This window comes from Barbus barbus, assembly GCF_936440315.1.
Source record: "Barbus barbus genome assembly, chromosome: 27".
Lineage (NCBI taxonomy): Eukaryota > Metazoa > Chordata > Actinopteri > Cypriniformes > Cyprinidae > Barbus > Barbus barbus.
In genome coordinates, this window is record NC_136755.1 from 526,445 (window position 1) to 553,628 (window position 27,184).

Here is a 27,184-nt window from a genome sequence, read left to right on the forward strand (position 1 = left end):
ACCAGTAAGTAATCATTGTTGATAAATCCCACATGTTCTTAAGCACCATGCTCGTTCATTTGCATTCAGAAACACCTCCAATGAACCATATATGGTGACAACCCCTCCCTTTATAAATCACATGAATGTATATGTCCTCACCGAAATCATGGCAAAAAAAAAAACGATACCAACTGAGAAGCCATTTTGTGCTCTCACTAAACAGATCAGTGCAGTCTTTGAAAATGTGTTCTCTGCACAGCACTGTCAAACCCCTGGACTGTCTGTGTGTGTTTTTCTCGGTAAATCCAGGGGTGGAGGAGTGTGTTTCATGATCAACAAGAAATGGTGTGACCCCAGGAATATCTCCATTCTGTCGCGTTCCTGCTCGCCTCATCTGGAACATCTTTCCATTACTCGCCGCCCATTTTATCTGCCCCGGGAGTTTTCATCGATCATTGTTACTGCTGTGTACATTCCACCACAGGCAGACACCGGCTTGGCTTTTTCTAAGCTTCACGATGTGTTCAGCGGCTACATTAACAAACATCCTGATGCTGCCTTTATCACCGCGGGAGACTTTAACAAAGCCAACCTAAGGCAGGTCATGCCGAACTTCCATCAACATGTATCCTGTCCAACTAGAGGACCAAATACACTGGATCACTGCTACACTCAGTTTAAGAATGCCTACAAATCCCGTTCACTACCGGCTTTTGGCAAATCGGACCATGCCGCCATTTTCCTCACACCGGAATATAAAGAAAGGCTCGTTCAGGATCCCCCGGTGCAGAGAGTAGTGACGCGCTGGTCCTCCCACTCAGAGGCTATGTTGCAGGCGGCTCTTGATGACGTCGACTGGGACATGTTCCGGGCGAGTTCTTCTGACGTCATAGAGTTCATGGATGTAGCATTAAGTTTTGTAAACACGCTAACCGAGCAAGCTACAGAAACAATAACTATAAGGACATTCTCCAACCAGAAACCGTGGGTGGACAGAACAATCCGTGCTGCGGTTAACACACGCACTGCCGCTTACAATGAGGCTCTTCTGACCGGGAATATGAGCGAGTACAAAGCATCGTGCTATGCTCTCCGACGCGCAGTAAGAGCCGCTAAACACAGATACAGAGAGAGAATTGAGTCTCATTTCCAGCTCAATGACTCTCGACGGATGTGGCAGGGACTGAGGACCATCTGTGCCTTCAGAAACAAATCCTCCGCGGAGCTGAGAGCAGATCCGTTGCTGCCCGACGAGTTAAACATCTTCTACGGCCGCTTCGATTGCAACGGCGGGGAAGCAGCAGGTGATAATCCTGTAATCACCGTGTCGGAGGATGAGGTTCGGAGGGCGCTAAAGAAAGTGAACGTCAGGAAACCAGCCGGACCTGATGGGATAACAGGCCGTGTTCTGAGGTCCTGCGCTGATCAGCTCGCTGGTTTGTTCACTTCCATATTTAATGAGTCCCTTGCTACCTCCGTGGTTCCCACCTCATTTAAAAAATCCGTCATTATCCCTGTGCCAAAGAACAATAAACCCTCTTGCCTGAATGACTATCGCCCAGTTGCCCTCACATCTATAGTCATGAAGGTTTTTGAAAGACTTGTAAAGAGCCACATTTGCTCCTCCATACCTGATACTTTGGACCCTCTTCAGTTTGCCTATCGCCCAAATAGATCCACGGACGATGCCATTTCTCACGTTCTCCACTCTTCCCTCACACACATGGACAGCAACAATGGGAATTATGTAAGGCTGCTATTCATTGACTATAGCTCAGCTTTCAACACTATAGTCCCCATCAAGCTGGCTTCTAAACTCACAGACCTCGGCCTAAACTCCTCACTCTGTGACTGGATTCAAGACTTCCTCACCGGCAGACCTCAAGTGGTGAAAGTTGGCCAGTTCACCTCAAACTCCATCACTCTGAACGTAGGAGCCCCACAGGGCTGTGTCCTGAGTCCCCTGCTCTACTCTCTCTACACGCATGACTGCGTGTCCTCTCACAGCTCCACATCTATTGTCAAATTCACTGATGATACTGTGGTTCTGGGCCTCATCTCCAACAACGATGAGACCGCATACTTGGATGAGGTAGAGAGACTCACATCATGGTGCCAGGACAACTGTCTCTCTCTGAATGTGAGCAAAACTAAAGAGCTGATCATGGACTTTAGGAAGAGACAGCAGCAGCCCTACACTCCTCTTATGATCAGTGGGACCCCTGTGGAGAGGGTGAGTAGCTTCAAGTACCTCGGTGTAAACATCTCTGAGAACCCGACTTGGACTACACACATCCAAACACAGGTTAAGAAAGACTGTACCATCTGCGACAGCTGAGGAAATTCAGGGTCTCACCAGCAATCCTGAAACCTTTCTATTCAGGGTCCATAGAAAGTGTATTGACTCAGTGCATCTCAGTGTGGTATGGAAACAGCTCCAATCAGGACTGCAAAGCACTACAGAGAGTTGTGCGCTTAGCTGAGCGCATCTCAGGGTCTGCTCTCCCCTCTCTGCAGGACATCTACCTCAAACGCTACAAAAGTAGAGCTGTCAAAATCATCAAGGACTCAAATCACCCTGGTAACCGTCTATTCATTTTGCTTTCATCTGGTAAGCGCTTCCGTAGCCTGATGGCAAAAACTGAGAGACTTAGGAGGAGCTTCTTCCCCCAGGCCATCAGGCTCCTAAACTCTAATTCTGTGTTATAACATCACTTGACTCCATGTAAATATCACCATATCAATAATCAATAAGCTATTCATAATTTTTCTCTACCTCATATTGCTGCTATTTAAATACGCTGTACAACTTTTTTGCACATTCTTTTGCACATTCCTCTTATATTACTATTTAAGTAAACAACATACTGACCTGCACATTTATATATATATATATATATATATATTTTCTTTTTTTTTTATTTTTTTTTTTTTATTATTATTATATCTTTTATTTTATTATTTTATTTTTTCTACTTTTCTTTTTCTTAATATTTGTATACTATATAATTGCACTGTCCTTAGAGTGGACCTGACTTACATTTCACTGCTGGTTATACTCTGTATAATTGTGTATGTGACGAATAAAAATCTTGAATCTTGAATCTGGCAGCCCCTCTGGTCACCCTCAGCCCACCATCTGTGAGGTGGAATCACCGCGGGTCTGCCAGTCTCCATCGGCGTTGTGGCTGGAGGATCCCGTTTCTGCCTCCAGCCTATTCCCTGTGCTACGTGTGTGTTCCTGCCTGCCCTACGTGAGTCTTTGTTTGGACGAATAAAGACTGTTCTTCATGAATTCTCCTACGTCCCCGCACTCCTTTGCTCCTACACAGTAGACAGCGTGAAAAGCACATTGTTTTCTGAATCTTCCATTAAAGCGAGATCAGTCATGACATTATAGCTAGATTTCAAATGACTTCCCAACTGTCTTTTATAGCTTTTCAGACCAATTATGCAAATGTGTAACCTGAACAATGAAATTATTAAATGAATATTTGCAATTAAAGAACACAGGAAACACGCAGCGGCACTTTCTTTTTGTAGTATTACTATTCTACTACTAGATTCTCTTTGTAAGCATGCTCAGAGTTGTGCTGATATTTATACACATTCCTACATATAAGTACAATTTGGTAGATCCCACTATTCCACTAAACTATTCTTACTTCAGTGCGTATGCACTGTTGATAAATGAGGGCCCAGGAGCAGCAGCAGTGCAGTGATCGACTCTATTTTTGCTGTGCTGCGCACGCTGAATTAATGTGACAGCAATGTTTGCAGTAAAAAATAACACTGATTGACACGGAAATGTAGTAATTTCACAATAGATAGATCTAATTAAAGTCTATTGTCTTTCACAGTCAACACGTGGCTTTCTGGCTAGGTTTAAAACAATAAAAAGTGCACTTTTAGATAAACAAGACAACATTATAGATGCATTTGTGGTGGTAGAAAAACAAAGTTCTTTAAGACCCAAGGGATTGCTTGTAATAAAGATTTAAATGCAAAAGAAAAGGCACGAGAGTTGACTGTTTCTGTCAATGGTAAGTTTTAATCTAAAACATTTGCGTAGGTTACTTTTAAGGCTATATACTGTGTTTAAATGTGTTACCACTTGCTTGAGCAACTTAATACAAATCTAGAAGTCAAATGCATTGAATAATAAGTTTATATTTATTGAGTTTAAACATGAATTTTCAATGTCTATAAAAAAATGTAATACTGTACTGTGATAAAAGAGGATCACAATGCTGAAAAAGCATTTTCAGTAACAAAGTTTGAATTTGAAATCAAAATAATAGATAAACGTGTTTGTGGTAAACTTGTTCTGTACGAAAGCAAAATGAGTCTGTGATGCTTCTGCACAGCATACGTAACGCACAAGGACTGCATACACACTGCAAACGAAGTATGTGTGAAACAGACGACACTGATATTGATGCAATTTTATAATAATTAACTGAGTAACAGACCAACAGCTTTTACAGTGTGTGAATGTATTGACAATACAATACATAGAGCTTTGCACAAGTATGCAATGCTAATCATTAATAGAAAGTTTTTAGTACAAATACAGATCATTACACGTACATTTTTAAAAATTATTTACCTGAGATCAGGCTGTTTGTCTGCACTTTTCAAATTTTTTGGCTGATTCATAGATTGGTTACTCTTCATAGACACACAGACGGACTCTGGTTTTGATCTCTTCTTCGGGACTGGACTGTAACAGAACAGACTGGCCAATGAGAATGACTGGTCAATGAACACATACGAATAAATTAAAATTTATGTTTGTCAATACATGAACATTTTTAACTGCAATAAATTTCCTTTAAAGCTTATCGTGAAATTAAGCATCCACAATTTATCTTGTTTATCATGTTCGTTTTGTCTTCATTTGCAATATCCAACAAAGGGTGATTTAAACAAAACAGTATTTTCTGCAAGGTAATTTAAGATATATTTAGATGTCCATCCAAAGGAAGAAAATAAATACTTGGAGACTGCCCGTACATAAATGCATTATAATAATAATAAACTTTATTTTATAGCACCTTTAAAAGTAGCATCTCAAAGCGCTTTACATACAAATACAAATATGAGGTAAAAAAAGATACACACAAGAATACAAAAAAATTAAAAAAATAAAAATTCACATATATGCTAACCGGAAAAAAATACGTTTTAAGAGGAGATTTAAAAACACTAAAAGATTCAGCCTGTCTAATTTCAGAAGGGAGAGAATTCCTGCATTTTGAACATACTGCAATTTGTTTATAGTTGATTTAGAGACCCCAGCAAGCAGAGCATTACAGTAGTCGATTCGAGAAAAGACAAACGTATTGATCAATCTTTCGGCCACAGAGAAAGATAACATGGGGCGCAATCTTGCAATGTTTCTGAGGTGAAAAAATTATACTTTAACCGTGTTCTGGACATGAGGAACAAATGTCAAGTTTGAATCAAATATCACCCCCAGATTTTTTAATTTTGTTTGAAACTCCACAATAGAACCATCCATCTTTAAGGTTAAAGTGCCAGCTTTACATATTTGGTGGAGTGAACCAATCAGCATAACCTCAGTCTTGTCACTGTTGAGACAAAGAAAATTTTGTGACATCCATATTTTTACCTCCGATATGCAATGTTAAAGAAAGGCAACAGCCGAATTATCACCAGATTTTGAGTGAATGTAAATCTGAGTGTCATCTGCGTAAAAATTCAACTTAAGACCAAGGGATCTTAGAAATTGCCCAAGGGGAAAAATGTACATGCTAAAAAGTAGGGGACTCAAAACTGAACCCTGGGGAACACCAAACTGCACTGAACCAATATTGGACCTGCATCCACCCAGGGACACAAACTGCCTACGGTCTGAGAGGTAAGACCTGAACCAGTTTAATGCAGTGCCAGTAACACCAAACACAGTTTCCAACCAAGAGAGTAAAAGAGAATGGTCTACAATGTTGAAAGCCACGCTGAGATAGAGTAAAATCAGGATTGACAGAGAGCCAGAGTCAGCAGCAATTAACAGATCATTGGTGACTTTAACCAATGCTGTTTCAGTGCTATGCAGTTTGCGGAAGCCAGATTGAAAGGGCTCAAAAAGATTGTTTAAAGTAAGGTGAGTGTATAACTGAGAGGCCACAATTCGCTCAAGCACTTTAGCCAAAAAGGGCAGATTGGAAATGGGACGAAAATTATCGATGTTTACCCAGTCTACGTTGGGCTTTTTTGGTACAGGTGTTACAGCAGCGATTTTGAGTGCAGCAGGCACAACACCCGTGCTCAGTGAGTCATTTATTATACTCAAGATGACCGGGCATAGTGAGGCAAAACATGATTTAAACAGACAGGTGGGTATGGGATCAACTATGGGATCAACTATCAAGAGCTGATAAAATGTAAAAACTGTAACTTGAATGCAATGTAAGTCGCTTTGGATAAAAGCGTCTGCTAAATGCATAAATGTAAATGTAATGGCAGTGGCAGTGGCAGCTTTCATTTGTGAAACCACATTACCCAGGGAGACTAGATCAAGTAAGCTAAAATTTGAGAGAAAGGTGCCAGAAAAATTAGGGATACTGAGAGCAGAAGCAGATGCAACAGAAGTAATGAATTTGCAAGTACTGACAATTTTGGAACTGAAATGATCAAGAAATCTATTGCAAAGCTGATCTGAGGCAGGCACATTACAGGAACTGTTACCTTTGAGCAGTTTGTTAATGGTACAACACAGTTTTTTGGGGTTATTTTGATTATTGTCAATTATCTGAGAGAAATACTGCGAATCTCCCGTTCCACCACATCCCAAAGGTGCTCTATTGAATTGAGATCTGGTGACTGTGGAGGCCATTAGAGTAAAGTGAATTCATTGTCATGTTCAAGAAACCAGTCTGAGATGATCTGAGCTTTGTGACATAGTGCATTATCCTGCTGGAAGTAGCCATCATAAGATGGGTACACTGTAGTCATAAAGGGATGGACATGGTCAGCAACAATACTCAGCATCTGCTTCAGGGTTTTCAGAGATGGTATTCTGCGTACCTTGGTTGTAACGAGTGGTTATTTGAATTACTATTGACTTTCTATCATCTCTAACCAGTCTGCCCATTCTCCTCTGACCTCTGACATCAACAAGGCATTTTCGTCCACATAACTGCCCCTCACTGGATATATTCTCTTTTTTTCGGACAATTCTCTGTAAACCCTAGAGATGGTTGTGCGTGAAAATCCCAGTAGATCAGCAGTTTTTGAATTAGTCAGACCAGCCCGTCTGGCACCAACAACCATTCCACGTTCAAAGTCACTTAAATCCCCTTTCTTCCCCATTCTGATGCTCGGATTAAACTTCAACAAGTCGTCTTCACCACATCTAGATGCCTAAATGCATTGAGTTGCTGCCATGTGATTGGCTGATTAGCAATGTGTGTTACCAAGCAATTGAACAGGTGTACCTAAGCACCAGCCATTTTATTAGGTACACTTGTTCAATTGTTTGGTAACACAAATTGCTAATCAGTCAATCACATGGCAGCAACTCAGTGCATTTAGACATCTAGATGTGCTGAAGTTCAAAAAAGAGAAAATATCCAGGAAGCGGCAGTTGTGTGGAAGAAAATGCCTGGTTGATATCAGAGGTCAGAGGAGAATGGGCAGACTGGTTAGACTGAAAGGCAACAGTAACTCAAATAACCACTTGTTACAACCAAAGTATGCAGAATACCATCTCTGAACGCACAACACATCGAACCCTGAAGCAGATGGGCTACAGCAGCAAAAGACCACACCGGGTGTGGAATCAGGAAACGGAGGCTACAATTTGCACAGGCTCACCAAAATTGGACAATAGAAGATTGGAAAAACGTTGCCTGGCCTGACGAGTCTCGATTTCTGCTGCGACATTCAGATGGTAGGGTCAGAATTTCGTGTAAAGAACATGAAAGCATGGACCCATCTTGCCTTGTCTCAACGGTTCAGGCTGGTGGTGGTGGTGTAATGGTGTGGGGGATATTTTCTTGGCACGCTTTGTGCCCCTTAGTACCAATTGAGCATCGTTTAAACGCCACAGCCTACCTGAGTATTGTTGCTGACCATGTCCATCCCTTTATGACTACAGTGTACCCATCTTCTGATGGCTACTTCCAGCAGGATAATGCACCATGTCACAAAGGGGAAGTCGTGGCCTAATGGTTAGAGAGTCGGACTCGTAATCTGAAGGTTGCGGGTTCAAGTCTCGGGCCGGCAGGGATTGTAGGTGGGGGGAGTGAATGTCCAGCGCTCTCTCCACTCTCAATACCACGACTGAGGTGCCCTTAAGCAAGGCACCGAACCCCCAACTGCTCCCCGGGCGCCGCAGCATAAATGGCTGCCCACTGCTCCAGGTGTGTGTTCACGGTGTGTGTGTTCACTGCTGTGTGTGTGCACGTTGGATGGGTTAAATGCAGAGCACGAATTCCGAGTATGGGTCACCATACTTGGCAGTAGCTCAAATCATCTCAGACTGGTTTCTTGAACATGACAATGAATTCACTTTACTCTAATGGCCTCCACAGACACCAGATCTCAATTCAATAGAGCACCTTTGTGATGTGGTGGAACGGGAGATTTGCATCATGGATGTGCAACCGACAAATCTGCAGCAACTGCATGATGCTATCATGTCAATATGGACCAAAATCTCAGAGGAATGTTTCCAACACCTTGTTGACTCTATGCCCCGAAGAATTAAGGCAGTTCTGACGGCAAAAGGGGGTCCAACCCAGTACTAGCAAGGTGTACCTTATAAAGTGACCAGTGAGTGTATATTAGTGTTGTCATATGTTTCATGTAAGACAATTGTCACAGCTATGGTGAATGAAACGCACGGAGAAGATTATGATCAATGCAAATAGTCTTTAATAATCCACAAAAGGGCAAACACCAGTCGGACAGGCAGAATCACACGTAGGGACTTAGTAGACCGGACGACAAACATTGAACAGAACACAACTTAAATAAGAGGGCTGACGAGGGTAATTAATGACACACACCTGAAACCAATGACAATAATAAGACCGAGACAGAAACTAGGTCAAACACAAACTTTGTGTGAAACTATTCTTATGCACTCATTAAGCACACATCTGTGCATACGCACTGTTGATAAATGAGGGCTCAGGAGCAGTGCAGCGATCGACTATATTTTTGCTGTGCTGCACGCAACAGGAGGAAACAGGAGGAGCCAGGGTGGATCAGATGCAGGGAGGAGCCAGGGAGACGACAGGAGGGACTTGGAGCAGGAAGAGCCTGGTGGGACCCAGGCCACAGCCATGATGACAACCCACGGTGGAGCTGACGGAGGGAGGAGCCATGGAGGAGGAAGGGCTGACGACTCCAGGGGGGCGACCAACGGCGGTGGAGCAGCCCGAGGCGGAGACGGAGAGCCGATGAGCTAGGGCGACGGGGAGGATCCAGAAGACCATGGTTGAACAGGTGGCTAAGGAGACCGATGCGGAGGCAAGGATCTGGAAGGCCGCGGTGGAGCCGGAGCGACTGAGGACTGAGTTGGAGGAGGAGGCAGTAGCGGGCGGGCAGGAGAGCGGGCATTTGTGAGCCTCCGGGCTCTCGGGGCTATCCTTGGGAACAAAAATCCTCCTTTGACAGGACTTAGGAACACGGTCACTCTTTGGGCTGGACTTGGAAACATGAGCCCTCTCTGGGCTAAACTCAGGAACGGAAGCACCCTCTGGGCTGGACGTGGAAACCGGAGGTCTCCATAAGGTCTCCCTCCATTTTCCATTCACCCAGAGCCATTAATAATTCACCCTCAGCCCTGGTGCAGTGGGCGGAGCTCCTCTCCGCGATCTCACTGGCCACGGCTTTCTCCTTCGTGGCAGGTGTGGCTGCCGGCACTCACACCTGGTCTGACAGTAAACACAGCTCTGGCTCCGCGGCGATCCTCAGCTCTGTCGCTCCGTGCGGCGATGGCTCATCGGTCACAGAGCTTTCCTCCGCGCTCTCGCTGTCCATAGTGCTCTCCCCCGAGCTCTGTAGCCGGCTCTCGCACCTGTCTTAACGTGTTGGGCTCTTGCTCTGGGGTGATCCTCAGCACTGTCGCTCCATATGGCGATGGCTCATCGGTCGCAGCGGGCTCAGGCTCTTGCTCTGCACAGCGGGGTGATGGTGGGCTGGTCTCTGGGTCGAGCGGCGTTCGTGATCGGGGCTGGGCACTCTCCAGACACCAAACGATCACCTCCCTCTAGTTCAATCCTGTGGTGTCTGGGAGGTCAACGGGGCGATGGCAGTTTGCCCCAATCTTAAACAGGCACTTCAGCGCTTCATCGTCCATGGTGGTGGTGACGGTGAGAAGGCTGAAGTCCCTTGCGAAACTCACAAAATCCTGGCTCCTCCTCCTCCGAGCCACAGCTGCGAATAACGCCATAAAGAAAAAAACTTTCAAAAACTAACAACAAAACATGGGGTAATGCCACGAATTTTCACTTTTGTTACGGTCTTCTGTCACAGCTGCAGTGAATGAAACGCACAAAGAATATGATCAATGCAAATGGTCTTTAATAAACCCCAAAAAGGCAAACACAGGTCAGACAGGCAGGATCACATGTAGGGACGTAGTAGACCAGACGACAAACATTAAACAGAACACAACTTAAATAAGAGGGCTGACGAGGGTAATTAATGACACACACAGAGATTAATGACAGAGACAGAAACTAGGTCAAACAGAGCACATGGGGAAGGAAACACAATGGAACAGGTCCATAGTAAGACAACAATATCTTATTGATATTATAATATCTCACCTCGGTGTGGATTTTTTGACTGATCTCCCTCCTTCTAAATCACATACCTGCATCCTCGTGGTTGTAGACAGGATCTCAAAGGCCTGCAAACTCATACCTCTAAAAGGACTAACCACCGCTTACAAGACTGCCAAACACCTCTTTCAACATGTCTTTTGAAACTTTGGACTACCTGAGGACATTGTATCAGACCCGGGAGTTCATCTCCAGCGTCTGGCAAGACTCTGGGTTTCCGACAGTCCCAAAATAATGGCCAGACTGAGCGTAAGATCCAGGAAATTGGAAGATACCTGCATTCGAACTGCCATGGCCACGAGCACAGCTGGAGCCGTTTCCTGCCCTGGGCCGAGTATGCACAGAACTCCCTACGGCAAAGTACCCCCGGCCTAACACCTTTCCAGTGCATACTTGGCTTCCAACCACCCCTGTTTCCCTGGTTAGGTAAGCCATCAGACGTTACACCTGTGAATCATTGGTTCCAGAAGAGTGAGAGGGTCTGGGACTCAGCACACATCCACCTACAACAGGCAGTTTGGTTGACACAAAAGTCAGGCTGATACTTGCCAATCATTCACAATCAGCAGAGTTTTGATTCACTTCACCTGTTTGCACCAATCAACCATGGTATAAAGCCACCTTCCCATCACCACCTCAGTGTCTGGTCTTTTTGTTACATCAGGCATCAACTTACCTGACTCCTTACCTGATCCACTTACCTGTTCATCAGTCCCATCTTCTTCCGTTGTCAGCTCAGCATTACTGAGAACTTTATCATCTAACCAGTGATCATCACTTACTAACAGGTTTCATGCTGTATATAGCTGAGCATATATGTTTACTCTCTATATATGAGCATATTAGGACATTTCAAGTATTAGACATGTCAACATACATATTATACATACATAAACATAATATATGGAATAAATTTGTCAACATATGAAATTGTTCCAATTTCTAATAGGTTTCATATATGTTTTCACTTACTATGAACATGCATTTAATATACACTGCAAAACCCAAAGAGTTAGGGTAACTCAAACCGTTTGAGTAAACAAATTCCCCTTGGTTTAAACCATGCAAGGTTTAAAACTTGCAGTTAAATAATTAAGTGATTAATTAAGTGCTGATTGAGCATTAGCGATGAACACCTGCTGTAACAAATAGAATCACTGAAGAAAAGAGAAACACCATCGCTTTAGATGAAATCAACTGAAATAAAATGCATTAAATCTCTCAAAATCTGATTAACAACCCCACAAACCGCATCACCAGCTCCACCTATTAACAACCAGACTGACTTTATTTCTGTCAGACATCTACAGAAGATCTTATTGAGAATTAACTAAGGTTTAGATGTTGATTTATTGTTTTATTTGAAGTAACCATGTTAGAGATCAGTGTCTGCTTTAGTTGGGCTCTTGACCCTTGCCATTTGTGGGGGGTTTTTTCTCTCTGGCTGTTATAACCATGTGTTCTTCGAACATATTTGTTATGATTCAAAAGCCCAGAGAAAACGATCAGTAGTTGACTGTTATATATTTATAATGACAATCCTCTATTAGGGAACTGATCTCATTGAGCGTAGACATAGACTCATTATGCGTCTTATCTCTGATTAAATGGATGTTGTATTGATTATAGTGAAAGTGATTCTAAGAGCCAGTGGCTCTGTGACAGTCAGTTAATATAAAGGGCTTTCCAAACAGTTTGTCCACAAAATGTTTTAATTTATGGTAACAATTAAACTCACACAGACATCAAGAATCAGCTCGTGAACCTCAACAATGGTGACCATAAAAAAAAAGTAAAAAACATCATGCAGAAATGCATGCTGGGAGCCATGGATGAGTTTTGTACTATGCTAGTACCCAGCATGCATTGCAACATGATTATTATTATTATTTTTTTAATGGTCACCATTGTTGAGGTTCATAAGCTCCACTCCAATCAGTAAGGTCAAGACAGGCTTGTAAAACCTGCTTTGTCTCATTAGTCCATCTCTTTACAGTCCTTAATACAGGTTTAGCTGACTTCAGTTACTGCCTGTAGGTTGGAATAAGATGAACCAAACAATGATCAGAGAGTCCTAAAACTGCCTGTGGAACAGAGTAATATGCGTCCTTTATTGTTGTGTAACAGTGATCCAATATATTACTGTCTCTGGTGGGACATGTAACATGCTGTCTGTATTTTGGCAGTTCACCAGAGAGATTTGCTTTATTAAAGTCCCCTAGAATGATTAAAACAGAGTCCGGGTGTTGTTGTTCTGTGATCTGATCAGCGAGTTTCTGTGAAGCTGTGCTCACGTGCGCTTGCGGTGGAATGTAGACACTCACGAGAATGAACGAGTAGAACTCCCGCGGCGAATAGAAAGGTTTACAGTTGATGAAAAACGTTTCTAGATCTGAACAGCAAATCTTTAACACTGTTACATCTGTACACCACCTTTCATTGATGTAGAAGCATGTCCCGCCGCTGCGCGATTTCCCCGTTGATTCCGCGTCGAGATCTGCTCTGATCAGCGTGAAATTAGGAAGATGAATCGCGCTGTCTGGGATGGCGTCATTCAGCCAGGTTTCTGTGAAACAGAGCAGCAGAGTTTGAAAAGCCCTTGTTTAATCGGGAAAGCAGAAGGAGTTTGTCCGTTTTGTAGGGTAGAGCGCGGAGATTAGCCAGATGGATGCTAGGCAACGGCATTCGAAATCCACGCTGTCTGAGCTTCATGAGCACGCCGGCTCGCTTCCACCGTCTGCGCGTCCTGAAGCGCCCGCCGACTACTATGTTCAGCAAAACCTCCGAATAATCAAAAACCGGTTGGAGATTTTGTGGTGTGTTCTGCCGAATGATCGTGTTTGACAAATAAAAAAACTAAGAAAAACACTAAAACAACTGGAGAGCCAAGCACAATGGCTGCCATGCGTGGCGCCATCTTGAGCAACTTAATCATTGTATCTAATGGCCTCTCTGAGGGCTAAGCCCCCCTAAAGATTAAATCCTACAACCGCCCCAGTTCATAGCCTTTAATGTGTATTGTTTCACTGGACAACATTGGGCAAATCAAATCAAATCAAATCACTTTTATTGTCACATCACCACAGCACATGTGCCTTCCTGAGTGAAATTCTTGAGAGCGTGCTCCAGACAGTGCAGAAACAATTTACATATAGACATTACCATACATACGTACAGACTTATACAGATGACAATGTGTAATATACACATACATATACTTAGTACACACAGTGTGTTATTAGACAGACATACAGTTACCGATACACATTATACACAGTATGTAGTACACATTCTACGTTATATACACACAGTAATATGCGAAGATGCAGCAGATTATATATAAACCGGATGTGCAAATGTCATGGATGTGCATTGGATGGCATCCAGTGCTGGCAAAAAGATTGTTGTATTTGTGCAGTAGTGTACTGGTAGTCCAGTTTGAACTGTATGGAATTAAAGTGCAGTGCGTGGTATATTGTAAAGTGGGAGTGTGCTGTAGGGTGTATTAATTTTGACTGTTCATTAGCCTGATAGCCTGAGGAAAAAAGCTATCCCTCAGTCGGCTAGTGCGGGATCGGATGCTGCGGAGACGTCTTCCTGAGGGCAGCAGAGAAAGCAGTCTGTGGGACGGGTGGCTGGAATCACTGATGATCCTCCGGGCTTTCTTTATACACCGCCTGGTGTAGATGTCCTGGAGGGAGGGAAGCTCACCTCCAACAATGTGACGGGCAGTTCGCACGACCCTTTGCAGAGCTTTGCGGTTGCCAGCAGTGCTGTTTCCAAACCAGGCGGTGATGCAGCCGGTCAGGATGCTCTCCACAGTGCAGGTGTAGAATGATCTGAGGATGCTGGGGCTCATTCCAAACTTCCTCAGCCGTCTCAGGAAGAAGAGGCGTCGGTGTGTCTTCTTCAGCACTGCATCTGTGTGAGCGGACCATGTGAGATCCTCAGTGATGTGAACACCGAGGAATTTGAAGCTGTTTACTCGCTCCACAGGTGTCATGTCGATGGTGATGGGTGTGGGTTCTCTGCTCTGTCTCCTGAAATCCACCACCAGCTCCTTGGTCTTGTTGATATTGAGTGAGAGGTGGTTCTCTTGACACCATTTAGTCAGGGTTCTCACCTCCTCTCTGTAGGCCGTCTCATCGTTGTCAGTGATCAGGCCTATCACCGTTGTGTCGTCAGCAAATTTGACGATGACGTTGGAGCTGTGTGTTGCTGTACAGTCATGTGTGTACAGGGAGTACAGGAGTGGGCTGAGGACGCAGCCCTGAGGAGCACCAGTCTTGAGGGTCAGCGGGGATGAAGTGTTGTTGCCCATTCTGACCACCTGACATCTGCCTGTCAGGAAGTCCAGGATCCAACTGCACAGAGATCCGTTTAGTCCCAGAGTCTGGAGCTTCTCAACCAGTGTGGCAGGCACTATGGTATTGAATGCTGAGCTGTAGTCCACAAACAGCATTCTCACATAGGTGTTCTTATTTTCCAGGTGGGAGAGAGCAGTGTGCAGGGTGAAGGCAATAGCATCGTCTGTGGAACGGTTTCTGCGATATGCAAATTGTAGGGGATCCAGTGAGTCAGGCAGCACAGAGCAGATGTAGTCTCTGATGAGTTTCTCAAAGCACTTGCTGAAGATGGGTGTCAGAGCAATGGGCCTCCAGTCATTCAAGCATGTGATTTTATTTTTCTTTGGTATGGGCACAATGGTGGATTTTTTGAAGCATGCGGGAACCACAGACAGAGAGAGGGAAAGGTTAAAAATGTATGTAAAAACCCCGGCCAGTTGGAATGCGCATGCTCGGAGCACACGGCCTGGGATGCCATCGGGACCCACAGCCTTGCGGATGTTCACCCGTCGGAAGGATCGGGTTACATCTGCGACAGAAAAGGAAAGTGCGCTCGCCTCTTCTGCTACAGCCGCGGGAGCGCGCTCTGTGTGGGCGGTGTTGTGAGCCTCGAAACGAGCATAAAAGTGATTAAGTTCGTCCGGTACAGAGGCGGCAATGTTCACAGTAGCTGGTTTATTCCCTCTGAAATCTGTGATATTATTGATACCCTGCCACATGCTTCTTGCGTTGTTGGTTTTGAATTGTTCTTCAACTTTGTTTTTATATTGTCGTTTGGCAGCTTTGATTGATTTCCTGAGATCGTAACTGGCTTGTTTGTGATCGTCAGAGTTTCCGGATTTAAAGGCAGATGTCCGCGCTGACAAGGCTGCTCGAACATCGCTGTTAATCCACGGTTTTTGGTTGGGGTAGATGCGGATTGTTTTTGTCGGTACTACATCCTCTACACACTTCCTGATGAAACACGTTACAGTATCTGAGTACGCCTCTATGTCGTCATCAGACGCTGCCCGGAACATGTCCCAGTCCACGTGATCAAAACAGTCCTGTAGTATAGCGTCTGATTGGTCCGACCAGCATTGAATTGTCCTGAGGGCGGGTGCTTCTCGTTTCAGTTTCTGCCTATAAGCAGGCAGGAGCAGAACGGAAGTGTGATCCGATTTGCCGAAAGGTGGGCGGGGGAGCGATTTGTAGGCGTCCCGGAATGGAGAGTAGCAGTGATCAAGTACACGATCACCACGCGTGTTGATGGTGATGTGTTGAAAGTATTTTGGAGCTATTGTTCTGAAGTTGGCTTTGTTGAAGCTTTGTTCCCCGTAACAATAAACGCCGCGTCTGGGTACGCGGTTTCCTGCTCGCTTATATTCCCATACAGTTCCTTGAGTGCCTGGTCTGTGTTGGCTTGAGGGGGAATGTAAACAGCTGTGATTATGATCGCTGTAAATTCCCTCGGTAGCCAGAATGGTCGACACAGAAGCATATGAAATTCCAGATCAGGGGAGCAGGAGGATTTAATAGAGTGTAGGTTCCTTTCATCACACCACGAGTTGTTGATAAAGAAACAGACGCCCCCACCTCTACTTTTCCCTGTGAGCTCTTTCGTTCTGTCCGAGCGGTGCACGGAGAACCCCGTAAGCTCGATGGCTGAGTCTGGAACCACTGCAGACATCCAGGTTTCTGTGAGGCAAATAATGCAGCAGCCCCTTGTTTCCCGTTGGTATGAGATGCGTGCCCGCAGTTCACAGAGTTTGTTGTCCAGTGACTGAACGTTAGCCAGCAAAATAGTTGGGAGAGGAGGTCGGAGGGGACGGCGTCTGAGTCTGACAAGTCTGACTCTTCCCCCTTTTCCAGCGGCGTTTCCTCGGTCGCGATCGTGCAGCCCAGACAAAGGGCTCTGATGCGGTGTCTGTAAACAAGGCGCCGGCGTTCAGGAACTCAAAGTCCGGTTTGCGTTGCGCGACGAAGGAACCGATGTTTAAAAGCGTGTGTCTATCGTAGACAGTTATACTGACAACATCTAACACGTGAAACAACAAAATAACAAATAAAACATAAGAAACATAAGAAAAACTGCAGAGTTTTCTTGGAGCTCGCAACACGGCTGCCATGCTCGGCGCCATCTTGGTCGGATCCAGTTTGGCAGGATGTGGGAAAAAGTTTGGCAGGATGTGGGAAAAAAATTTAAATAAATAATAATAAAATACAGATTTAGATTTTGTGCATTCATTATAACAGACACACGCATGCTTACTGTACAATTCAGTACGTCTCAAAATTGTCTTTACCTTGATAGCAATCCTTGGTGATCAAAACTTTACTAACAAGATGCAGGTTTGCTTTATCCAGCCTAGAAACCTTGTTTGTGTATCATCTGGCCATACAGCGGTGGGATGTTTTGACATTCTGTTCTGTCTGTATTTCACACAGCACCATGTGTGAGAGCTCGCACTTTTCAGAAACAACCACAGAATATGACGGAACTCGTGTTTTAAGAAGTGCAACACAAACTGGAATAAGGAATTAACAGAAAACGTATTCTTTCTGCCATCTCTGATGATTTTCTTTATATTAGCGCTGTTTTTGGACTGATTGTTTGAATGCATTCACTTATTGGATCATTGGACATAAAACTTGCCAGGAGTTTAGTAGCTTAACATGAACTGATCCCAAACAGAGAAGCGAATTTTGTTAAAAGGTTAGATTATAAATTTCTTCTTACCATAGTTACAGGTGTTTGCGGCATTTAAGATGCTCAGTGTGATGAACTCCCAGCTTCTGAGATCATCTAACTGTGTGACGTAAATTAAGCTAATGGCACAATTCCATATGCTTCAGCAATTTATTTGTGCTATTTGCATTAAATTGACATGTTAACATCGACAGCCCTAATACCAACTAACCCTTTGAGCTAAATGATATATGATAAAACAAAAATCTAATACTATAAAGCACATCTTTTATGGAAATGTTATTCTGAGTACCTGAGATCAGGCTGTGTGTCTTCAGTCTTCAAATATATTGGCACATCCATAGAGTGGCTACTCTTGATAGACACACAGCTAGACTCTGGGTTTGAGCTGTTCTGCTGGACTGGACTGTAACAGAGAACAGATTCAGGTTAATCTTTTAGATTACTCTGTTCATTCTTTATGATAGGAACCATATTAATATAAACACATTCAACTTTCATCAAAAAGCACTTTGAGGAAATTTTGTTTTATTCATTAATTCATGTTATTTTTCAAACAAAAACAGACAAAAGAAGTCTACACATTTTTATTCTTCTGTACACAGTTTCTATGATCAGTGAGCTTTTTTTCTGTAACAGTGTTTGTTTAAAATACCTGCATCCTGAAGACGAATCTCTATCTCTTGATCCTTGTGAATCATCCATGATGATGACGCTGCAGGTGAATCTGATGAGTTTGATCTCGTCCACTGACTCTGAATAAAAATAAATAAATAAAATGAAACAAAACAAAACATTCAGGCACTAAATTAAATGATTCAATTTATTTAATACCTTTATAATTTAGCTGAACATATCTCAAGTGTGGGAGAAAAAGGATCATGTGAACAAGCTCAGTCATAAATTAACACATATAGAGTGGTGGAACCATGACGTCACTTCGTAGGCAAAAACCCGGAAGCGAGTTTGCATTTTAGCACTTCTGGTTCCATCGTCCCAGAGTCAATGGTTTTTTTTAATTGGATTTTGGTTAAATCCCTTAAATAAGGTCCGTGGTTCACACAGGCTCAAGATACTTTCACGTTTCTACGATTTAGTTACACCCCACTCGTGATTTTTAAAAATGTTACGTTTCTTAAAAAAGACGGCTGCTAACAAGTTGCTAAATGGGACTACAGGCACGGTCAAAGACATTAAACGTTATCACGCTGAACAGTTTATCAATTTACAGTATTTTCCAATTGTAGTATACTTAGTAATTCAATTAATTGTAGAATAACCAATGAATAGTTTCCTGCATGTTATATTGTTGCTCGACAATGTTTTTTTGCTTTGCCCTGAAATGCAACAAGTCTTCAGAGGGAAGATGCTCGTTTTATTGCTTTCCTCAGAGACTCTGGGTTCGTACCGGAAGGTAAACTCATGTGATTATTACATGTAAACACCACATTTACCAGCTTTACGTGGTGAAAGTGAAACTTTAATGATTCATAGTGCTTAAAGCCGTGTTAAAATTAAATGTTTACAGCCACATGAAGCTGTTTGAAAGCATATTGTCTGAGGAGTTTCTCCAAGCAAGGACACAATAGCATGTTGTGTACCCACCCTAACATGAGAGCTGAAATGTGGGGCACATTCAAGCTTGCACCGGTGTCAAACGTTTTGCTATGGTTTCCAGGTTGAACTACATGTTTCCTGGAAACGGTGTGCAACGGGGTTTGAAATACGTTTTCTCTTGTTTTGGTGGGTGTGTCAAAAAGTCAGCCCAATCAGCAGCAATGTGTATATAAACCACACGGTATTAAAGAGACAGATCGCACAATGGGTCCAAGTGAAGTCATTTAATATGTGTCCGCTGCAGCTCGGTATGCGCAACAATTGAAGATATTAGAAGACATGTTTGTCGTAAGAGTTTTATAGTAACATAGCATATCAACGTGATGATGATGAATTTGTAAGTAAATGTAATTAATATCAAAATAAATTCACAAGAGCAAGTATATTGTTTGCACAGGTTTATTTACATTAAAGGCAAAATAACTGAAATAATAAGAGCACAAGTATCGTACAAGTATAAGAACTTCTTTAAGTCTCTCTAAATATCATGTAGTAATTGCAATGTCTTCTGGTCCATATCCTTTCCTTAGGAAGGTGTGCTAGACACTGATTAATGTAACATAAAAATACTATACATATTTATTTTGCTATTGTATTGTGGAGTGACACTTTCATAAAACTTTTCTATGCTCCTCTCATTATGTAATGGTAAATATTACAATATCATAGCACAACAACAGTGATCAGCAATAATGATAAGCCTAATACTCACATTAAAAATAATAAGGTCATATAGATCATAACACAGTCTCGGAGGTAATAAGTGGATTATCCTTCACCTGAAATGTTTGTCTTTTCATCCTGAAATGTGAGGCAAATGTTGGATCACAATAATTAGGAACCACAGTTTCCACAAATCCCTTCACTCCATTGGGATGTTCTGTTTTATTCTGGACGGCAAGCCCAACAAACACAGAACATTCCCCTAACATTCCCATTTGGTTCCCAGTTGGTTATTTTTTGGTAACCAAATAAAAAACGTTCTCGGAACATTCCCTGTAAGTTAATTTTTTAATAACCTAAAGAGAACATTCCCAGAAGGTTATTTTAAAGTTTTATTTTTACAACCTACAGAGAACGTTCCCAGAACGTTTCCCTGCAGGTTATTTTTAGATTTTATTTTATAATCTAGAGAAAACATTCCCGGAACATTCCCTGCAGGTTATTTTTAGCTGTCATAACCATGTAAACTAATTAAAACTTTGCAGTTTTTTGTATTATTCTAATGCTGAAATGTGTTTTTTTTTATCATTATTTAAGTGTAGATATCAAAATACTCAAATCGTATTATGATGATAATATAATTCCAATTTTATAGCTGAAATTATTGACTTTTAATTAGGGGTGTGCGATATGACGATTTTTGATCGTGGACGATAAAAATGTCTCCACGATCTGCTTTTGAAGAAATATGGTAGTATCGTGCTACAGCACACATTATATCAAATACAGTTCTGGCCTCCGTCTCTATATACTGTACAACACGACATACAGCAGTAGAGTTACTCTGACAGGACACTGCACTTATTCGCGATCGCAAAAGTACATTATTTGCACACAAGCCTTGCTGGTTAAATGTTTAATTCGCGCGCTGGTCTGAAGTGCGCTTTATCTGAGCGCATACACCTGAAGCACGCGCACTAAAACGCCTGTCTAACAGCGCCTGATTACTCAACTAAGTTATATTTTGCGCTAATACTGTCAAAACACACAAGGTTTACATACAGACTGAGTTGGTTATCTCTAAAATGAAAGTAAATAGTTAAGAGAGAAACAGATGCGTGCCTGTATATTAGATGCGTGCAGCTCTTAAAGGGACAGGACACTAAACGTGCTGTCGACTGTCATTAAAGGGATAGTTCACCCTAAAATTGAATTTCTGTCATTATTTACTCAGTGGAAAACCAAACAGTTGCTGGTCCACATTGACTTTGATAGTAGGAAAGAACAATCCAATGGAAGTCACTGAGGACCAGCAACTGTTTGGTTTTCCACCTTCTTCAAAATAGCATTTATGTTCAGCACAAGAAAGAAACTCATTCCGGTTTAAAACAACGGTCACACTTTATATTAGGTGGCCTTAACTACTATGTACTTATTTTTTTATGTAAGTACAATGTACTTATTTGGTTCATATTGTATTGCAAAACACTTTTGCTGCTATTGAGGTGGGATATGGGTAAGGTTAGGGACAGGTTTGGTGGTCTGGGTAGGTTTAAGGGTGGGTTAAGGTGTAAGGGATGGGTCAACAGTGTAATTATAAATGTAATTACAGAAATTAATTACAGATGTAACTACATATAGGTATTTTTAAAAATATAAGTACAATGTAAATACATGTATGTGCACAATAAGTACATTGTATCAAATTATTAATTTAAATGTAAGTACGTAGTAGTTAAGGCCACCTAATATAAAGTGGGACCAAAACAACTTTTGAGTAAATGATGATATAAAAATACAACATTATGACAGACAATTGAATTGACAGACAGATGACAGAATATTAATTTGTGGGGGAACTATTCATTTAACGTTAACAAAACAACAAAACGCAAAAGAGAAAAATCACTCAATATTTCATTGAATGCTCTGCTAAATACACCTATTGTACCTGGAAATAAAGCACTGTTTGTTTTATTTGTATATTATGTGTATTTGTAATGTGTATCTTTGTTCTTATTTTTTAATAAGAAAAATAAAATAATGACAAAGATTTTTTATCTTCGCCCACTTTGGCCTAAATATCTGCCATGCATCTTTGTCTTTCTAGTTTGGCTGTAATGCTCAGACAACTTGTAAAACCAAAATAGTAAAACTAACAAAGAATCGTGATAAAAATCGTGAATCGTGATATTTCTATAAAAAATCGTGATATGATATTTTTCCCATATCGCCCACCCCTACTTTTAATGCACCTTATCAGAATCAGAATGAGCTTTATTGGCCAAGTATGTTTACACATACGAGGAATTTGTTGTAGTGCCAGAAGCTCCACAGTGCAACAGAAGGACAGTAACAGGACAGGACACAGGTAATAAAACAAAATAACAGGAAATAGCCAATGACCAATGTACAAAGCAGCAAAAAAAAAAAAAAAACAATATATAATATAGACAACTATGTACAAACCCGATTCCAAAAAAGTTGGGACACTGTACGTGTTACACTAAATGAGTGTGAGTGCTGTTTAAGTAGAGCAGATGATGGGGACACCTGTGCAGGTCTCTGAGGGGTGCATGGGAAATGGAGTCCGGGAAAATCAATACTCAGGAGAGGGTGGCCATCGGAGAGAGCCACAGAGGTCTGATTCAAGTAGAAAGAAAGTGAAGTGACATACTGCCAAGTATGGTGACCCATACTCCATACTCGAAATTCGTGCTCTGCATTTAACCCATCCAATGTGCGTGTGCGTACACGTACACGCACACACACACACACACACACACGCACACACACACACACACACACACACACAGGGCAGCCATTTATGCTGCGACACCTCAGTCGTGGTATTGAGGGTGGAGAGAGCGCTGGACATTCACTCCCCCCACCTACAATCCCTGCCGGCCCGAGACTCAAACCCACAACCTTTGGATTACAAGTCCAACTCTCTAACCACGACTTCCCCTCGACGACTTCCATTCATGACACTATTACACAGTATTTATTGTTTGTTTAATTCTATATCAAACAATCAAAGTGTCCTCCAGAGATCGATAAGAGGAAGTCATGAACACTTAAACTTTTACACGAGACAGATGCTTCAACACCAGAACAGAAATCCCTGTGGATAAACGCTTCTATTAAACACTTTGATTTCTCGGTCTTTAAAATGGTGACAGGAGAACTCTAACTTGCTTTCACTTTTCATTTGTGACGAGAGAGATTTTTTTAAAATGCCTTTAACCCAGAGTCTCCCAATCCCAGTAACGCCCAGTTCACACATGTTCGGTTCTTCAAAGAATCGTTCTTGTGAGCCGACTCTCAGGAAGTAACCGGTCGAGTCTCAAAACTCAAGAAGAACCGAATGAGCCGATTCCTGTCGAAGTTTGCAGAGGATTCTGAGCCTGTTACTTTATAACAAACAAAACGTAGGATACCGGAGATGTTTATCGAAAAGCTGAGTTTTAGTATGGTTTATTGTGCATGCAGATCATATTTTAAGTTGTTTAAGCGAAATCAAGGAGTTTATAATGACTTCTTTATACTTAAGACATGTCGAATATATCCACGTTTGTGCATCAATGTCTGATGTAACGTTAGATGCGAAACTTTCAGGAATCTTATCCAAGTTGTAAGGATTCGCGGATGAAATTGTGTCCACAAACACCATTAACTTAAGTGAATGAAAAGCCATCATTAGATATATGCGTTCACAAAAAAGAACTTTTTATTTGAATGCTTCATTGTGTGTTGACACAAATGAGTTTATTTGGATGTTTCATTGATACTACATGGCACTGAGTTGTTTTTTGAACCGGTTCAATGAGCCGAACTATCCGAAAAGATCCGGTTCGCGGAAATGAATTCCAAACAATCACCACCATATACTTCCTAAAGAAGGGAGGACACTTTTAACACTTGTATAAAAGGCTGTCATCGTAGTGCGTATACTGTTAATCATTTTACACAATAAAACGTCCTAGCACTCATCCAACCGACCACGGTCAAGCCCCGCAGTTCAGAGAAACACGGTCAAGCCCCGCAGTTCAGAGAAACACGGTCAAGCCCCGCAGTTAAGAGAAACACGGTCAAGCCCCGCAGTTCAGAGAAACACGGTCAGAAAAACACGGTCAATCCCCGCAGTTCAGAGAAACACGGTCAGAAAAACACGGTCAAGCCCCGCAGTTCTGAGAAACACGGTCAGAAAAACACGGTCAAGCCCCGCAGTTAAGAGAAACACGGTCAAGCCCCGCAGTTCAGAGAAACACGGTCAAGCCCCGCAGTTCAGAGAAACACGGTCAAGCCCCGCAGTTAAGAGAAACACGGTCAGAAAAACACGGTCAATCCCCGCAGTTCAGAGAAACACGGTCAGAAAAACACGGTCAAGCCCCGCAGTTCTGAGAAACACGGTCAGAAAAACACGGTCAAGCCCCGCAGTTCAGAGAAACACGGTCAAGCCCCGCAGTTCAGAGAAACACGGTCAAGCCCCGCAGTTAAGAGAAACACGGTCAGAAAAACACGGTCAATCCCCGCAGTTCAGAGAAACACGGTCAGAAAAACACGGTCAATCCCCGCAGTTCAGAGAAACACGGTCAGAAAAACACGGTCAAGCCCCGCAGTTCAGAGAAACACGGTCAGAAAAACACGGTCAAGCCCCGCAGTTAAGAAAAACACGGTCAGAAAAACACGGTCAAGCCCCGCAGTTCAGAGAAACACGGTCAGAAAAACACGGTCAAGCCCCGCAGTTCAGAGAAACACGGTCAGAAAAACACGGTCAAGCCCCGCAGTTCTGAGAAACACGGTCAGAAAAACACGGTCAAGCCCCGCAGTTAAGAGAAACACGGTCAGAAAAACACGGTCAAGCCCCGCAGTTCAGAGAAACACGGTCAGAAAAACACAAACACGGTCAGAAAAACACAAACACGGTCAGAAAAACACAAACACGGTCAGAAAAAGACGGTCAAACCAGCCGCGATTGAAATGATGGTGTGCTGCTAACGCGGATTCAAAGCGCTTTTCATTCTAGACGCCCAGAATTGAGATGTAATGACATTTTTCGTTATTTTTTCTGTTTGTTTTATGTACATCTGCTTAATATTCGTGTTATTTGTTGCCGTCTTTGTATCTGTATTAGACCTACTATATTATTCTACCTGCATTTCATTACAAGATTCGTAGAAAAGGAGATATGGGACATTAATCGATGTAGAGGGGTATTACGACCCCGTTTCTAATAAGCAGATGAAATGAATGGTCAGTTCTTAAACAGGACGTCCTACACTATATGCACGCCTCATATAAAACCATTTTACAGCAGAATTTTTGAGATATGGGACATTGATACACTTTGAATGCGCGTTAGCATATAATACGAGCACACCATAATTTCAATCGCGGTCTCATTCAGCCCCAGATACCCAGCAAGAGAATTCAAGACTTCTACAATCAATCAATCGTCAACACTCAGGTGAAATATGCAGTGTCGATCATTCAATCTCCACCAATTATTAAACTCAGAACAACCAGCATGAAAACGTCTAAGGCACACATTTAAAAGCCAGCTAAAAGAGCATTTGCATGACATCTTCCTAGGCTTTACATGATCTAGTCTCTGGCTTTTGACCAGCGACGCGTAGGCCAGCACTAATTTAAATACCTCACAGATCTAATCATACAAATGAAAAGGATAACATTCTATTTAAAAAAAAAAAGACTTACCAGAAATTGTGCCAAAAAAGCTTCCTGATGTTGAGTTCGTTTGCTCAGCGCAAGTGCGTAGGCTACTTAAGAATGAAGAATCCTGCCAACTACTGTAGGTACAACAGCGCCTCCAACTGTACTGGACATCTTTAATTAATCACGTACTTAGACATGGTTGAGAAATACAGTTGGTTGGTTTGGGGTCAGAGATATTGATACCTAACCAGATTATTAAATATTTAGGCGGGAGACTAGTTCTGTAGCATGGTGAATGATTGATACAAATGATTATGATAATACAAATATGATTAGTGGTCAATTACTTGTGTCAGTTACTAATGATCTATCAGACAACAAAGACAAGTAAAATGCATGCCAAAATCTTCAGCAATGTCAAGAATAATATGATTTTTTTTATATATGTAACTTTGATGTTTTGTTGGAGTGTATGAAATACACTTGTAGCATTATAGGCAACAGTCTATGTGATTGTAGCCTATACATCATCAACAAGTAGCTAACACATTATTGAATCAAATGTATGTGATTTCTTGCAGCTCTACAGTGTGGTCCACTTCTCTTTGCACCCTGGGAAGGGCACTGCTGTCACAAGGCAGTTTTTTGTAAGTATTATTTAAATTAATTTTTTATTTAGTTGAAACCAAAAGTTTACATAAACCTTGCAGAATCTGAAAAATGTTAAATATTTTACCAAAATAAGAGGTCTTATCATATAAAACGCATGTTATTGTTTATTTAGTACTGACCTGAATAAGATATTCCACGTAAAAGATTTTACGTGGAATATCTTAGGATATCTTAGGATAATAATATCTTAGGATAATATCTTAGAAAGGTTTACATATAGTCCACAAAAGAAAATAATAGTTGAATTTATAAAAATGACCCTGTTCAAAAGTTTACATACACTTGATTCTTAATAAAAACTTTAAAACTTTTGAATTCAGCTGTATCTATTTATTTATTTTCTATGGTACAGAATTTTCATTCACTATTTTCCCCGTGCTGTCTGTTCATTTTTACTGGTGCTGTGGATAACAGGTTTTGTCTTTGTGTGTGTTTCATGACTGTGTTTCAGTTTCACCACTGATGGGAAGAAATGTACCAGCAGACAGCAAGTGAGCAGAAGATCAGGACAGTGGTGCAGAGCGATGGCCATCAACCCTGCATGTCAACAGCTTCATTCAGTCCAAAATGATGGAGGACTTCACAGCGAGGATCAGTGGTCTGTTTGCCACCACCCACAAGCCCTGCATTTAGGGGCGACGGTTGTGAGACAATTTGTTTTTGCTAATTATAAAGATAGTTTAAGATGCATGTGTTTGTTTCATTTATATTCTTGC

At 42.1% G+C, this 27,184-nt stretch overlaps 1 protein-coding gene across 1 annotated transcript in view; it reads right to left on the bottom strand.

Moving 5' to 3' along the window:
• LOC306847239 (NLR family CARD domain-containing protein 3-like) overlaps window positions 1-25,926 on the bottom strand; it is a 112,570-nt gene extending 86,644 nt beyond the window's left edge. Inside the window, exons 1-4 of the mRNA XM_079381077.1 lie at window positions 25,839-25,926; window positions 18,493-18,592; window positions 18,130-18,243; window positions 4,592-4,705 (exon numbers count right to left, since the gene is read on the bottom strand). Of these exons, the coding sequence (XP_079237203.1) occupies window positions 4,592-4,705; window positions 18,130-18,243; window positions 18,493-18,542 (278 nt within the window). The 5' untranslated portion in view covers window positions 18,543-18,592; window positions 25,839-25,926. The remainder of the gene's footprint in view (window positions 1-4,591; window positions 4,706-18,129; window positions 18,244-18,492; window positions 18,593-25,838) is intronic.
• Window positions 25,927-27,184: the final 1,258 nt, after the last annotated feature.